The sequence below is a fragment of the Equus przewalskii genome, chromosome 10 (assembly GCF_037783145.1).
Source record: "Equus przewalskii isolate Varuska chromosome 10, EquPr2, whole genome shotgun sequence".
In the NCBI taxonomy this organism is placed as follows: Eukaryota; Metazoa; Chordata; class Mammalia; order Perissodactyla; family Equidae; genus Equus; species Equus przewalskii.
The window spans coordinates 24214620-24229311 of NC_091840.1; the positions used below are offsets into that span (position 1 = coordinate 24214620).

Consider the following 14692-nt stretch of genomic DNA (forward strand, 5'->3'; position numbering starts at 1 on the left):
ATTAGCTACTGTTATTGAGTACTTACCCCAGTGCTAGGAATTTTAAGTCCTTGATTAAATGTTACTGAATCCTCACAAGAACCCTGGGAGGTGGGAATTACTATTTCCATTTTGCAGAAAAGGCTCAGAGGATGTATAACCTGCCCAATGGAATCTGGCAAGAAAGTGGTGGAATCAAGATTTGATATGATTTCTGTCTAACTCCCAAACCATATTCCTGCCTGCATAAAATGCTGCCATCCCAAGTTCCTGATACTGAGCGGAATCCTGCTTCCCCAGGTAAATGCCACCTATTTCCTCTACTTCTGGCTTCTGCAGCTGCACTCCATTATGTTCTGTAAATCTAATTCTTCTTTCATATTGTCTTTCTAGTACTGAAATTCAGCCTTCATGTTTCCTAAGGTCTCGCTGTTCTAGGCTAAATGTCACCATTTTCTTACTGTACATCATAGGACAACAGTTTCAGATCTAGCACTTTTAGTTTCTAGTAAATTCTGGCTCTTATGTGTGTAATTCAAAGTAGAGGAAGACATCACCGCCCTGGTGCTCTCCACCATTCTAGAATTAAGCAAGTCAAAGGTCACCTTCTCTTTTACATAGCAGAGCACCACTGGTTTATGCTAATCTGCAGTCAACTCAAAGCTCTCTCGTTAATAATTTATTCTGGAATTCTGCCAGGGATGGACGTGAAACTCTCAAGCCTAAAGTTTCTCACAATATCTTTTTTGGAAAGTCTTTTGGGCTTAAATAGGTTTGTCCTTTTCTCTTCCTGTAAGAATTGTGACATTTTAAGTTATTCAGACCCTCAGAGTTTCTTTTCTTTCTAAGGGTAATGACAACTCAGTCATAATGCTCTTGCTCAAGACAACATTTGAAGTGACATTGTGCTCATGCCCACAGGAAATGTGTCTGCCACATGAAGTTTCTAAAATCACAAGGAATGTGGGGAAGGGAGGAAGTGTGATCTTGCAAAAAAGAACATGCACTTGGGATTGTACTGAACTGGATTCAATTCTGTCTCTACTATTTGTCTGCTGTGAAATTTTGGACAAGCTGCTTAGCTTCTCTGAGCCTCAGCCTCCATGAAAATCTAAAACATGAAAATATTATTGAAAAGCTACCTTGCAGCATTTCTGTAGGATTAACAGAAATGTGTAAAGGGAATGGCATATAGCCGGCACTCAGTAAAAAGTAGCTATTTTAGGAAAAGTAGATAGCTGCTTCTGAGATACGATTTAAGGAGTGGGGAAAGTACAGGACTTTTTAAAGATTTTCCTTTGCACTGACTGAAATTCTGTTTCATTTTTTTCCCAACTTTTAAAATTGTTGTAAAATATATGTAACATTTACCATCTTAGCCATTTTTTTTAAGATTTTATTTTTCCTTTTTCTCCCCAAAGCCCCCCAGTACATAGTTGTATATTTTTAGTTGTGGGTCCTTCTAGTTGTGGCATGTGCGACGCTGCCTCAGCGTGGCCTGATGAGCGGTGCCATGTCCGTGCCCAGGATCCAAACCGGCAAAACCCTGGGCCCCCGAAGCGGAGCGCGCAAACCCAACCACTTGGCCACGGGGCTGGCCCCACCATCTTACCCATTTTTAAGTGTACAATTCAGTGGTATTAAAATACATTCATAATGTTGTGCAACCATCACCACCATTCATTACCATAACTCTTTTCATCTTGTAAAACTGAAATTCTATCCCCAATAAACAATAACTCCCCATTCCTCCCTCCCCGCAACCCCTGGCAACCACCATTCTACTTTCTGTCTCTATGATTTTGGCTACTCTAAGTAGCTCATATAAATGGAATCATACAATCTTTGTCTTTTTGTGACTGGCTTATTTCATTTAGCATAATGTTCTGAAGCATCATATGGACATATGTTGTAGCATATGTCAAAATTTCCTTCCGTTTTAAGGCTGAAGAATATCCAGTTATGTGTACATATCACATTTTGCTTATCCATTCATCTGTTGTTGGACACTGGGGTTGATTCCATGTTTTAGTTATTGTGAATAATGCTGTTATGAACATGAGTGTACAAATCTCTCTTCAAGATCCTGCTTTCAATTCTTTTGTTTATATACCCAGAAGTGGAATTGCTGGATAATACGGTAATTCTATTTTTAATTTTTTGAAGAACTGCCATACTCTTTTCCACACTGGCTGTACCATTTTACATTCCCACCCACAGTGCCCAAATGTTCCAGTTTCTCCACACCCTCACAATGCTTGCTGTTTTCTACTTTTTTTTTGATAGCAGTCATCCTAATGTGTGTGAGATTCTTTGTTTCATTTTGACTACTACTTGAAATTCTCTTGTGAAAGATTTATTCATTTGGAGTTAACAAGCTCTCTCTTTTAAAAGGCAAATATACTTAAGAGCTATCTCTCTCTTACCCCTCCAGGTCAGTCGGATTCTCACGTGACTTCCTGGCAGTAACTGGATTCCAATTAAAATCTACTCTTCTCAAATCCTGCACCCACAGCCTTGACACGGACTGGTTTTCTCAAGTGAAGGGATCACTGCTTGGAGAGGTCCCTATGTCATTTGCCAGTATTTCTTCAGGTATGATAAGGATCGGCCCCATTATCATGGGTTAGAAATTATCATTGAAAAAATAAGCTAGAGATAGGACAGCTATTTGTGAAACCTATGTGACATTCAAATTATTTAATGAATTTATTTAAAAACATTATTGAGTAATATGTGGGGTGATAATGCCAAGCTCTTATATTCTCTAGAATATAAGCTCCAGGGTATTTTCCTGTTTGGCTAACTGTGTTATTTTTAATGTCTAAAACGGTGTCCAGCCCATAGAAAGGGTTCAATACATATTTGTTAAATGCATGGATACATTCTGCAGATACGCTCTGTGGTTCTCCAAGTGTAGTCCACAGACTCTGGGACTGTCTGAGATGTTTTCAAGGAGTCTGAATAGTCGAAACTATTTTCATAATAATATTAAGACATTATTTGCTCTTTTTTCACTGTGTTGACATTCTCACTGTGTTGACATTCTCACTGATAGTGCAAAAGCAATAGTGGGTGAAGCTGCTGGCACCTTAGCATGAATCAAGGCAGGGTGGAACAAACTTCTACTAGAGTCATTGTGTTCTTCATGGCCACACCTATGCAAAAAAAGAATTAAGAAGCCATTTTCACTTAAGAGTATCCTTGATGAAGTAGTACAGATTATTAATTTCATGAAATCTCTCTCCCAGTGTATATGTCTTTTTAATGTTCTGTGTGATGAAATGGGAGATGTACATAAAACACTTCTGCTTACTGAAGTATACAGTTGAGCGATTGTTTCGGATGTGTGAACTGAACTAACTGCTTTTTTCCATAGAACACTGTTTTTATTTGAAAGAATGACTGACAGAAAGACTATGGTTATTCAGACGTGGATATTTGAATGAATTGAGCCTGCCACTTCAAGGAAAAATGACAGGAAGTATTTTTGCCAATGATACAAAAATTTGAACTTTGAAGCAAAAATGATAATTTTAGAAAATGTAGTATCCACTACAGTGAGCTTGACTGTTTCCCAAGATTTTCTTGATGAGATGAGAAATAATATATATTATATATATTTTTGAGGAAGATTAGCTCTGAGCTAACACCTGCTGTCAATCCTCCTCTTTTTTGCTGAGGAAGATTGGCTCTGAGCTAACATCCGTGCCCACCTTCCTCTACTTTATACATGGGATGCTTATCATAGCATGGCTTACCAAGCAGTACATAGGTCAGTACCCCAGATCCAAACTGGCAAACCCTGGGCCACCGAAGTGGAAGGTGCAAACTTAATCACTGTGCCACTGGGTCGGCCCCTAGAGCTTAGAAATAATTTTAATAAATGTGATTTTTTATGAATAATGAAATGCATCAATATTTGGAAGATCTGCATAACTCAGTAAACCAATATTTTCCAAATGGTTTCAGATTCCTCACTGCAACTAACCTTTAAGCAATTACCATTTGTTGAGTTTTGCGGGTATCGAAGAAGAGTATCTACAGCTACTGGAGAAGGCTAAAAACACTCCTTCCTTTTCCAACTATATATCTGTGTGAGCTTGGATTGTCTTCATTTCCTATGCCAAAATAACACAGCACAACAGAGAGAATGGTGTCAGGGTGGAAAAATGTTCTTTCTACCCTTCTAGATTCTTTGGCTGGTCTAATAATTAAATTGACATAAGATAGATTAACAGGAGAAAAACAAATTTAGTTTTGTATGTATGGGAGCCCCATAAAAATATGAGACCCAAAGGCAGTCAGGCAACTGAGGGTTAGATGCCATCCTAAGCTAAGAAATAGGATAGGGGCCTGGAGCTTCAAAGGGGAGGAGGGAAATACACAGGAAGATAAGAGCAGATATTTGCCCTGCCATGCCAGTAAGTCTTTCACATAAAAAGTTATCTCTGGTAATAGCTCTCTCTTTGGGCCAGACCCCCTACCTAAATTCTTTTAGGCAGTTAAGGGAGAAGTCAAAATTTTTCTTGAGTTCGCTGGGTCTTGATTACCTTCAGCTCAAAATAATCCACATGCCAAAGTGGCACATTTTGGCGTGGTATATTCTGCTCCCTTTCAATGGGGGAAGCAAATATGAGAATCCAACTGTCTTTTAGCAAGCCGAACATTAAAGATATTCGCAAAATTGTAATACAATGCCACTCTATTTTTTTTTTGTTTTGTAAAGTGTAGTTATATTTCATAAAATATTAAGTTAACATGTAATGGTTTATTGTTATTGCTTTCAGGTTAAGTAATACATACATGTTTTAAAATTTCTCAATTTTAATTTCTAATTCAGTGAATATCCCACAAAAACAGAAGCTCTTTGGGGTCCTTAAGCATTTTTAAGAATGTAAAGGGGTGCTGAGACCAAGTTTGAGAAAAAGCTGCTTAGAGGTATGAGTAATAATCTCCTCTTTACAGATGAGGCAACTAAGGCTTACCAGATTTAGGACCACGCGGTCAGTGCTGTGCTTGCTCGGTATGGTACAAAGGTCGTCTAACTCCAGCGCTTGTATCTGTGACCATAACTTTTGCACAGTTATTATCTTTCCTAAAATTATCTTTAAACAGGTTGTTAAAAGGCATTTCAGTAACATGAAAACAAAGGCATCATCATATTCAGCGGATTTTTCTTTCTTACTAACTAGCTGCACGATCTTTTTCGGGCTCGTTTCGGCGAATGAAACGGGCGTTGCCGCACGCTCTCAGTTCGGTTTTCGCTCTGACCATCTGTGGTTTGAGGAACCTGAGTCGGAGTCCCCTTGATAACTCCGCTGGGGAACTGCAACCTCCAGGGTTCAAATGAGGACTCTCTCCGGACTCAGCGAGGCTCCAGGAATGTGGGCGTTTCTCCCCCGGCCCTCCCACACTCAAGACCGCCCTCTGCAGAACGAAAACACCCGCGACAACCTCCTCACACCCCTCAGCTCCCGGGACCCGCTGTCAGACAGTCGCTGACGCTCCCTGGCCGCTGATTGGCTGGGCCTGACAACGATGGGCGGGACGCGGCCCTGGATTGGACGTCAGAGCCCATGCGCTGGCCCTCACCCCGTGCACCTTTCAGCGCCCACGTGAGTCCTGCGGGAGCCCGACTCTAGCCGAGGCCTGGGCGGGGCCGAGCGTGCCGCCCCGGGAGCGGGACTCGCCAGTGAGAGTCGGGGCCTGCAGGGGCGGGGCGTCCTGGGCGCCTGGGATTGGCGTGTCGGGAGCCGTCTCCCGTCGTGCACCGGGGCGCCGGCGACTCACCCGGAAGGAGAAGCCGAGACTGTGGCTGTATGTTGGGGCGCTGGCGGTGTGGCTGTGGGGAGTGGCTGCCGCTCTCAGGTGAGGGGGCGTGGGCGCTGCTCTCAGGTGAGGGCCGCCGGCTTGAGCATCTGTAGTGGCGCTTGGAGTGGGACCGTCGCTTGACATCCTAGGGAAGGGGTAGTCTCACCTCCGGGGGTGAAGGCAGGTGCTTGCTCGGGATCCAAGGAAGGAAACTTGGCTTTTCTACTAACTTTTAAAGTATATAGCGCTTTTCTTTCCCAAGCTTAATAGGCAAAGGAGAAGAGGGACCATGTGGCCCTTTTGCTCCTGGTTCGTTAAGATTGGAGGGGGAGTGGCCGGCGTAAAAGAGTTGGGGAACAGTTACCCAAACGGCTAGGACTAGGGGTAATGGCCAGTATTTTACGGGGACACAGGAGGCTCTTATGGTTGATTGTGGTCGCCTTTGTGACTTAACTTCCAAGCGAAAGGAGGGCAGGTTACAGAGGGACAGAAGGATAGAGCAGGACTGCTTTGTTGAGACCACAGAGCTTAGCTAGACGGGGGGCTTACTTCACCACCTGTGAGTGTTTAGGGAGGAGGGCTTTTTGAGTTGCCGTCTGGCACCAGGGCTCAAGAGTGAGTTAGAAGGAATGGGAGTCTCAGTGGCTCGATATACTTTTATCATTTGATTTATTTTTTAACCTGTCTCTTGAGGTTGTTTGTTTATTTATTTTGGTGAGGAAGATTGGCCCTGAGCGAACATCTTTTGCCACTCTTCCTCTTTGGCTTTTTTTTTGTTTTTATTTTTTTAGTGAGGAAGATTCACCCTGAGCTGACATCCGTGCCAATCTTCCTTTATTTTGTATGTGGGATGCCTCCACAGCAAGGCTGATGAGCGGAGTAGGTCCACGCCTGGGGTCCGAAGAGGAACCTTTAGCAGGTTGCGTGGAACTTTAACCACTCCGTCATGGGCCAGCCCCTTCTCTTTTGCTTGAAGAAGATTGTCCCTGAGCGAACATCTGTGCCAGTCTTCCTCTGTTTGGTATGTAGGACGCTGCCACGGCATGGCTTGATGAGCAGTGTGTAGGTCCTTACCAGGGATTCAAACCCATGAACCCTGGGCAACCGAAGCGGAATGCGAACTTAACCACTACACCCTCTGGCCGGCCCCTTGAAGTAGTTTAAATGGGTGTGAAAATGGTGGGGTAAAGCCTTGAATTGCTACCTTGAATTGTAATGACATTGGGAAACTTGACAAGGAAGCTGCTTTGTAAACAGCAAACAACTGGGTTCTCCACGGGGCTGTTGGTGCTGGTGCAGGTGGAAAAAGTAAAGGAAACTTCAGATGCGATTGAAGGGGCCTGGGAAATGTGGCTAGCTCTTAGTGAGTTGTATAAATAGCTGAGAGGCTCACTGACTCTATCCTTATTTGGGTGACATAGAGATCTATCTCCCAGATTATGGAACTAACGTTAAGAACTTCCTCCTTTCCCTCCAAGGGCAGAACTGAACTTCATTTCCGTCTGAGGAGTGGCATCTGTGGGTAGGAAGCTGATGGAGAATAGTAGTTGCTAGAAATTATTACTTGGAGTCTGGGTTTCTGTATTTGTTCCAGTGTTTTTAAGGAAAGTTACAATTGGAACTTCCTTAGTCCCCTTTGAACTTAGATTTAAGTATACAGCATCTTGGGGGTCCTAGGATTGTTTCTAAGTAGTATTAGCCCCAAAGGAAAAGAGAGGAACTTGGCTAGGAGGTAGTGCAGAGCCCTAGGCAATTCTTCTTGACCCCGAGAATGATGACCATTTAGTTACTAAATTATGATGCTGAATTTGGCAAACTTTTCTAGGCCCAGGAGATGCGTGAGCTCCGCTGAATGTGTGGATAACTGTGATTCCTTGTCATCATCTTTCCTAATGTTACTTTTGTGAAAAGACACTTCAGAATATTTAACTCTCTGCTCCTGTGCTGGCAATTTCCCAAATGCCTGAAAAGAGAAGAGGAATTTTTTTTTTAAAGATTGGCACCTGAGCTAACATCTGTTGCCAATCTTTTTTTTTCTCCCCCCTTCTTCTCCCTAAAGCCCCCCCAGTACATAGTTGTATATTCTAGTTGTAGGTCCTTCTGGCTGTACTATCAGCATGGCCTGATGAGCGGTACCATGTCCACGCCCAGGATCTGAACGGGGGAAACCCTGGGCCACCGAAGCGGAGCACGTGAGGTTGACTACTCAGCCGTGGGGCCGGCCCTGAAAAGAAAATTTTTTTTAATCTGAGGAGGTTAATTGTTCACAGCGAGTCGGCCTGTTTCTTTCGGTCACAGCCGTTTGACTGCTTACCTCCAGGATGTTATACGTCACTTGTTATGGAATTGGCATTTCCTACCTTTCAGTTCAGGACCCCTTTGCGATGGTGACTGCATCAGATGAAAAATCAGATTGTCAGCAAGAACACTGTTTAAGATGGTATTGCAATCACAAAACCTCCGGTTCGCTTGACGGTATAGCCCAATTTTGTCATAGACCATGCTGCTTTGTCTCTGCATGCAGTGTCTATGTGTAGAGAGACCTTCTGGTGTACTGGAAAGAATTGGAAAAGCTGTTTGCTCTGCTAATTTTGTGGTATAAATGAGTTCCCCTTCTTTTGAAACATTAGCCTTGTGTTAGCAAAACATAAAATGGAAGGAAACTCATTACACACTCTTCTAATGGTAAGGCAGAACTAATAAGAGAATGTGTTTAAAATTAATTGTGGGACTGTAAAAATGAGTGGGTGTGTGAATGGGCATGGGGGGAGGCGAAGGAGAGCATAGAGATAGTCTCATTTTCCCAGGAGCCAGCCCGAATCATTTGTTGGCAGTACATATTGGCTGAAGTCAGTTTTCATTTCAAGGTAAATTGGAAAGGGAAATTAAACCTTATTGTTTCTCTCTTAAGAGAGGAGAAGGGGGTGGAGGCGGCAGCCAGGGTGGATGCTGTTGGAGTGGTTCTAGGAGGAACAAGATTAGTGCTGTATTTTAACAGAAGGTGACATCATGGGCCCCTTTGGACTTGAGTAACCCTGTGCTGCAGCCTTCATGGTCCCCTTGTCAGAGTGGGCGATGTCGCTGCACATGTAAACTGCCACACTGGGGGAAATCAGAGGCTTGGGCTTTAATGAATCTTTATAAAGGAGCAGAAAACATCCTGAGTCGACCTGCGCAGCTGTGGGCTGCTTGGGCAGAGGTACAAACCGGATGGCATGTTGAGAGAGGAAATAATTAGAACCATCGGCTAGGGTTCCGGAGAATGGGTTAGATAAGGCAAGGTCGAAACTGTGCAGCCCACTCAGGTGCTCCCAGAGCTCTCCAGCTCTGTGATTTACCTCTGGGGAGGTGACTGTTGTTAGCAAGACAAAGAGAGACTTGGGAGCACTGGTGTTCATGGAGGCTTGGTTGTACTTAAACAGCCAGGAGGGGGCGATGTTAGGCTCACTTGCAAAGCTGTGCTGTGTGTCCACAAGACACTCCTTTGCCTGCTGTCCTCAGACTGAAAGGTTTTACAGCCCAACCTGCCGGTTCTGGCTGCCTGAGGTGAACACTGTGCAGACCCGACATACTTTGGCTAGAGGTAGCCTAGGTAGGGGTCCCGACCGTGGGCTGAGAGGGGAGGTAAATCCCCCAGGGCTTTTAGCTTAGCCCTGAGCTAATGTAAGGGAGGTTTCTTTTTTACTTCCTCTTAAGTTTTACAAAAGAATAAAAAAAGTTACCTGGGATTCCCTGGGGGTCGATTAAAATTTTTCAGGGTTTTTCCCTGGTAAGGACTGATAAGAATAAAAGCATACTCACCATGATTGTTCCTGTGTCTTCTGTCTCTTGTCAGATGCTTTCTTCCAATGGGCTTTTGGTGTAAGATGTTGGAGAACCAAGAGCAGGAGGTAAGCGTGTGGTCTCCAGGGAACAGGTAGGTAAAGGCTGAGGGGACTTGGGAGAAGATGCAAGTCATTGCTCGGTGGTGGTCTTCTGACAGTAATACCTTGATTCTGATGAGCTCAAAATAAAGCCGGAAGGAAATCGGTAGTAAAGGCCTTACTGGAAAATGAGGTTCCATTTTGATTAACTTTTCCATTCATTGGAAAGTAGTAGAAAGAAAGCTTCATGAAGGCCAGGATTTTTGTCTCTTGTTCCTGTCCTACTCCTAGCGCCTTAGAACAATGCCTGACGCACAGTGAGTGGTCACATAAATATTTGTTGAAGTGAATGAATAAATGAACAAATGAAGGAAAGTTGATGCTGTCTGAGTGGAAAAATCTGGCAACCTGTGTTGTCAAAAGTGCCTTGCTATGTGGCTGAGCTGAGGCTAAAGGAGCATTTCTTACCTTCAGGAGGTGATCACTGTGCGAGTTCAGGACCCCCGTGTGCAGAATGAGGGCTCTTGGAATTCTTATGTGGATTATAAGATATTCCTCCATGTAAGTGCATCCGACTTCTCTGCTGGTCAACACTCGCCAGGGCTGAGGGCCAGTGGTGAGGTGGGTCCTGTTTGTGGGTGTCTTTGACAGGTCCGAGACAGAAGAGGAGGGAGGGAGGAGAGGAAGGCGGGCTTTGGGTGTGCCCGAGAGCTGCTTTCAGGCTGCCTGGTGGCACCTTGCTCTAGTTGGAGCCCCTGATCAGGACTGTGGCCTGGTGGCTTGGATCTTCAGTGAGAGTGACGATGGGGAGTTCACGTCAACTTGGTTTTCCCCCCAAACCCTTTTCATTTACTTCCTCCTGTAGACCAACAGCAAGGCCTTTACTGCCAAGACGTCCTGTGTGCGTCGCCGCTACCGTGAGTTCGTGTGGCTGAGAAAGCAGTTACAGAGAAACGCGGGTTTAGTGTGAGTTTCCTCATGCTTTCTTCCTGCGTTCTAGACGGGCTTTTGGGGCACCTCTTTGGGAACTGGAGTTTACAATGAAGAAAACTTGGCAATCTGCAAGGCACTAAGGAAATTGTGTGTTCTTAAATTATGTTTTCAAGTCAGTGAAAAAAGTAAAGACACAGTTCTTATTTCTAGTATTTTGACCTAACAAAGCTATACAAATATCAAAAATATTTTGTTTTTTATGTGCGTATTTGTCTACAGCTAAACAAATACATGGCTAGCATTTTAAATATGCTTATCACTGGTTATCAGAAACTTTTTAGCACCTGGACTGATTTACCAGATGTTTCTGTCCATTTGACATGTAAAAGTTGTGATTTTCTTTTTTTGGTGTGGAGCCCCTTTTCCAAAGACATAACAGACTGAGACCTTTAGGAAAAGCAGCATTGTTCCACACCTGCACTCCACAAATAAGTCCTAGAACTGGAGACAATTTAGAGCAATGATTCCACCACAGGATGGTCACTGAAGCCCTGGTGATGGCTGGCCTGTTGATGACCTAGCCAGTTAGGTAGCATGTGGGACTGATGGGGCTGGTGTCGTGGGTCAGACCCTCAGAAGCCAGTGGGCCTTGCTCTGACAGGTCCTGCATCTTCTAGCCTGGCCTGTTTTTACAAGTATGCGCTGTGCTTCATAAGAGAAGTTAGGGAGTTTGAAAGAGTTTGTGGATGACTGCAACTCAGCTACTTTTAGAAAATTCCAAGCATATGACCTTCTGGCACTGGAGTAAGCAGTCTTAATTTACACACAAGGACTCAGCATTTTCCATGTCTCCAAGTACAAGTTTCTTCCTTTTTAAAATAATAGTTGATGGTGGGAGTGGGTTTTGTAAGCAATGTAGTATAGCAGCATGGAGTTTTGAAGTCGTAGACTTGGTTCAAATACCAGCTCTGCTGCTTACTAGCTGTGTGACAGTGGGATATTTACTTAACTTCTCTGATTCCATTTCCTTACTGCTAAAGTAGGAACACTAATATCTTTCTCACAGCGTTTTGGGGAGGATCAAGTGAAATAAAGTTCATAAAATATTTAGCACAGTGATTGACACACGGGATGCAGTCAGTCAATGTTAAGCCCCCCCCCTTATTAAAAGCTGTTTGTATTGATTTGTGCATCTTTTTAGGGGATTTCCTTGATCAGGGGCTGGGGTGAATGTCTTAGATGTTACATTTATCTTGGATGTTACATTATGTGAACCCACCCAACAGGCCTGTACCTGAACTTCCTGGGAAGTCAGCCTTCTTTGGCAACTCAGATGAGTTCATTGAGAAGCGAAGACAAGGGCTGCAGCACTTCCTTGAAAAGTGAGTGGACGTAGTGGGCTAGCACTTGCCGCCTGGGGTGGGGGCACAGAGGGGGAAGGTGCCAGGCAAGATGGCCCCTTTGAACATACAGGCGCATTTGTGGTCGATGCCTTTCTCACACCCTCCTGCCTTGAGCGCTCCCTCAGGCCAGCAACCATTCAGAGGATGGGGCTAGGGAGAGCAACTCCTCAGGTGATGCTCTGTGTTGTGCTACCTGTGTTTGCCCCAGGGTCCTGCAGAGTGTGGTCCTCCTGTCAGACAGCCAGTTACACCTCTTCCTGCAAAGCCAGCTCTCAGTGCCTGAGATAGAAGCCTGTGTCCAGGGCCGAAGCCCCATGACCGTTTCCGATGCCATTCTTCGCTATGCTATGTCAAACTGTGGCTGGGTCCAGGAAGAGAGGCAGGGGTCTGCTCACCTGGCTAAGGGAGACCAGCCTAAGAGGTAACTGAAGCTCTCTGTTTTGAGACACTGGGGGCTAGGATTACTGTAACCTGGGTCAGCGTGGTGTTCATTTGATAGAGAAAGTAATGTCGCAGCATTGGTAGCTTTTCAGAAGAGGCCTCGTTCTCCTGTGCATGGTTCTCTCATCCCATGCATGAGGGTCTGTAGGTCTGTATTAACCATCCCTGGGCAGCAGGCGCTCCTGTTGAGACCTGGGGAGAAAGAAAAGAAGGCTTTCTTGTTTATTCTGTTCCTTATTCCTCTCACCCCCATTTTTTTAAATAACTTTATTGAGATATAATTCATAGACCATAAAATTCAGTCTTTTAGTGTACAATTTAGTAGCTTTAGTTTATTCACAAAGTTGTGCAATCATCAGTCACCACAGTCGATTTTAGAACATTTTCATCACCCCAAAAGAAACTTTGTACCCATTAGCAGTGACTCCCCATTTTCCCCAACCCCTAGCTCCTGGTAACCGCTAATCTACATTCCGTGTCTATGGATTTGCCTATTCTGGACGTTTCACAGAAATGGAATCATACAATATGTGGTCTTTTGTGACTGGCTTCTTTCACTTAGCGTGTTTTCAAGGTTCATCCACGTTGTCGTGTGTATCAGTACTTAATTCCTTTTTATGGCTGAATACTATTCCATTAGTGTAGATGTTCCACGTTTTGTTTGTTTGTTCACCCATGTTTATCCATTCACTTTTGTTTATCTGTTCATGCCCTTCTTTTCCCTTTCCTACTCTTTTCCAGTTGCTGCTTTCTTCCAAGATCAGGCAGGAGGAGCTCTCCTTCGCCACCTCCTGGGGAAGAAAAGGACCATTTTGAGGTGTGGGCTCCTGTTGTTGACTCTGAGGCTCCTTGCTTGGAAAGCCCCCCTCTCGCACCCTCCTCCTCACCATCATGCTGTGGTCTTGCAAGACCTGATGAGGGACTCTCTGCTCCTCAGCCTGTGAGGAGGGCCGTGGGAGGGGACCATGCTGTGCCTTTGGACCCTGGTCAGTTAGAAGCAGTTTTGGAAAAGTGAGCTCTGGGTTCTGCTCCGAGGTGGACAGAGAAGATGCAGGCACGGAGACTTGCTCGGGTGGGATCGGGCACAGGACAGGTGTCGGAGGCTGGGCCGCTTAGTGTCTTACAGTTGCGTCTGCTCAGGTTGGTTGCACAGAGGTCGGTCACGACAACTCCTCAAGCTTCCTCCATAGGAATAAACACTGTGCAGATGTTTGTAAGTTAAGCATAAGGCCCAGGGGCTGTTGGTTTTGAATAGAACCTCATATTTACTTTCCCTGGACCTGAGTTTCTTTAGATGTTTCTTAATGGGCCCAGGAGCACTGCCTCAGGTGACTGGTTTTGGGGACCTGTAAGTGGCCGATTTTAAGCTGCTGTATCGAATGTTGTTGCAACAGAAATGCTTGTGCAGCTGTAGTTCCTCTGGCTCTGATTCTGCTGCAGCCCCTGGAGCGCTCTGTTTCTGGGAGGCTGGCCTCTTGCCTGCCTCCTTGCATGGCCGGGCTGCTGAACGTTTCTTCTCCCACCTCCTTGTTTCTCCTCCACTCATGCCACTGAATGGAATGGTGCTGTGACTCCTGTCGCTGGGCTTTCCTGTGTATCCCGAGACCTCAGCCTGGCTGTGTGGGGCCTGAGACCCATGAAATAGCTCATGGCCATCCATGAAAGAGAAGGGGTTGGTCATGGCCAGAGGAAAGGCAACAGCTCAGGGGCTTTGTTTTGGAAAAAGACTGTCCTGGGCTATCATTCTCTCTTCTAGTTATAAAGCAGAGACGTGACTGTCTTTTTGGCTGGGTTAGTGTGGGCTCCTTTCTTTTTTGAATCCTTTTCTTCTCCCTTAGTAAGAGCTCCCTGTCCCCAGGGCTTCAGCCCCTAGAGTGGTCCTCTGCTGCCTTGCAGGGAGGCGGTATGTTCAGTCCATTGGGGTGCAAGGGCTTTGTTTCTGCCTGGAGAGAGGGCTCTGGGGATGGAGATGAGGACAGCACGACTTCCTTCAGACAATGAGGCATTCTGCCCTCCTGCTGCCGTAACTCCTCTCCACTGAGAGCCAGAGCTGGTAGGAGACGAGTGCCACTGGCATTCTGCGTTGCTCGGCACTTAGGTTTGTGTGTGTGGTTCTTCTCCTTCTCGCCCACTCCCCCCTCCTCTGGCCATCCCACCCCGTCTGTGGGCTCTTCTACTACCAGCCTATGCTGTGGGACTGTCATGGCATTTAGTTCAGAGTTGAGGGGCTTTGGCCTGAAATAAAATTCAAGTATTTAA

The 14692-nt window shown here is 45.2% G+C and overlaps 1 protein-coding gene across 2 annotated transcripts in view; it reads left to right on the plus strand.

Annotated features, from left to right (window-relative positions):
• The window catches only part of SNX11 (sorting nexin 11), a 15841-nt gene extending 1149 nt beyond the window's left edge, over positions 1 to 14692 (plus strand). Inside the window, exons 4-13 of one of the 2 annotated variants that reach the window (XM_070560569.1) lie at positions 118 to 279; positions 2414 to 2574; positions 5175 to 5850; positions 6585 to 6814; positions 9629 to 9683; positions 10131 to 10217; positions 10522 to 10622; positions 11876 to 11971; positions 12201 to 12413; positions 13175 to 14692. In XM_070560569.1, the coding sequence (XP_070416670.1) occupies positions 9642 to 9683; positions 10131 to 10217; positions 10522 to 10622; positions 11876 to 11971; positions 12201 to 12413; positions 13175 to 13448 (813 nt within the window). In that variant the 5' untranslated portion in view covers positions 118 to 279; positions 2414 to 2574; positions 5175 to 5850; positions 6585 to 6814; positions 9629 to 9641 and the 3' untranslated portion in view covers positions 13449 to 14692. Of the gene's footprint in view, positions 1 to 117; positions 280 to 2413; positions 2575 to 5174; positions 5851 to 6584; positions 6815 to 9628; positions 9684 to 10130; positions 10218 to 10521; positions 10623 to 11875; positions 11972 to 12200; positions 12414 to 13174 lie in introns of those variants that run through there. The other variant, XM_070560570.1, reaches the window with a different exon arrangement.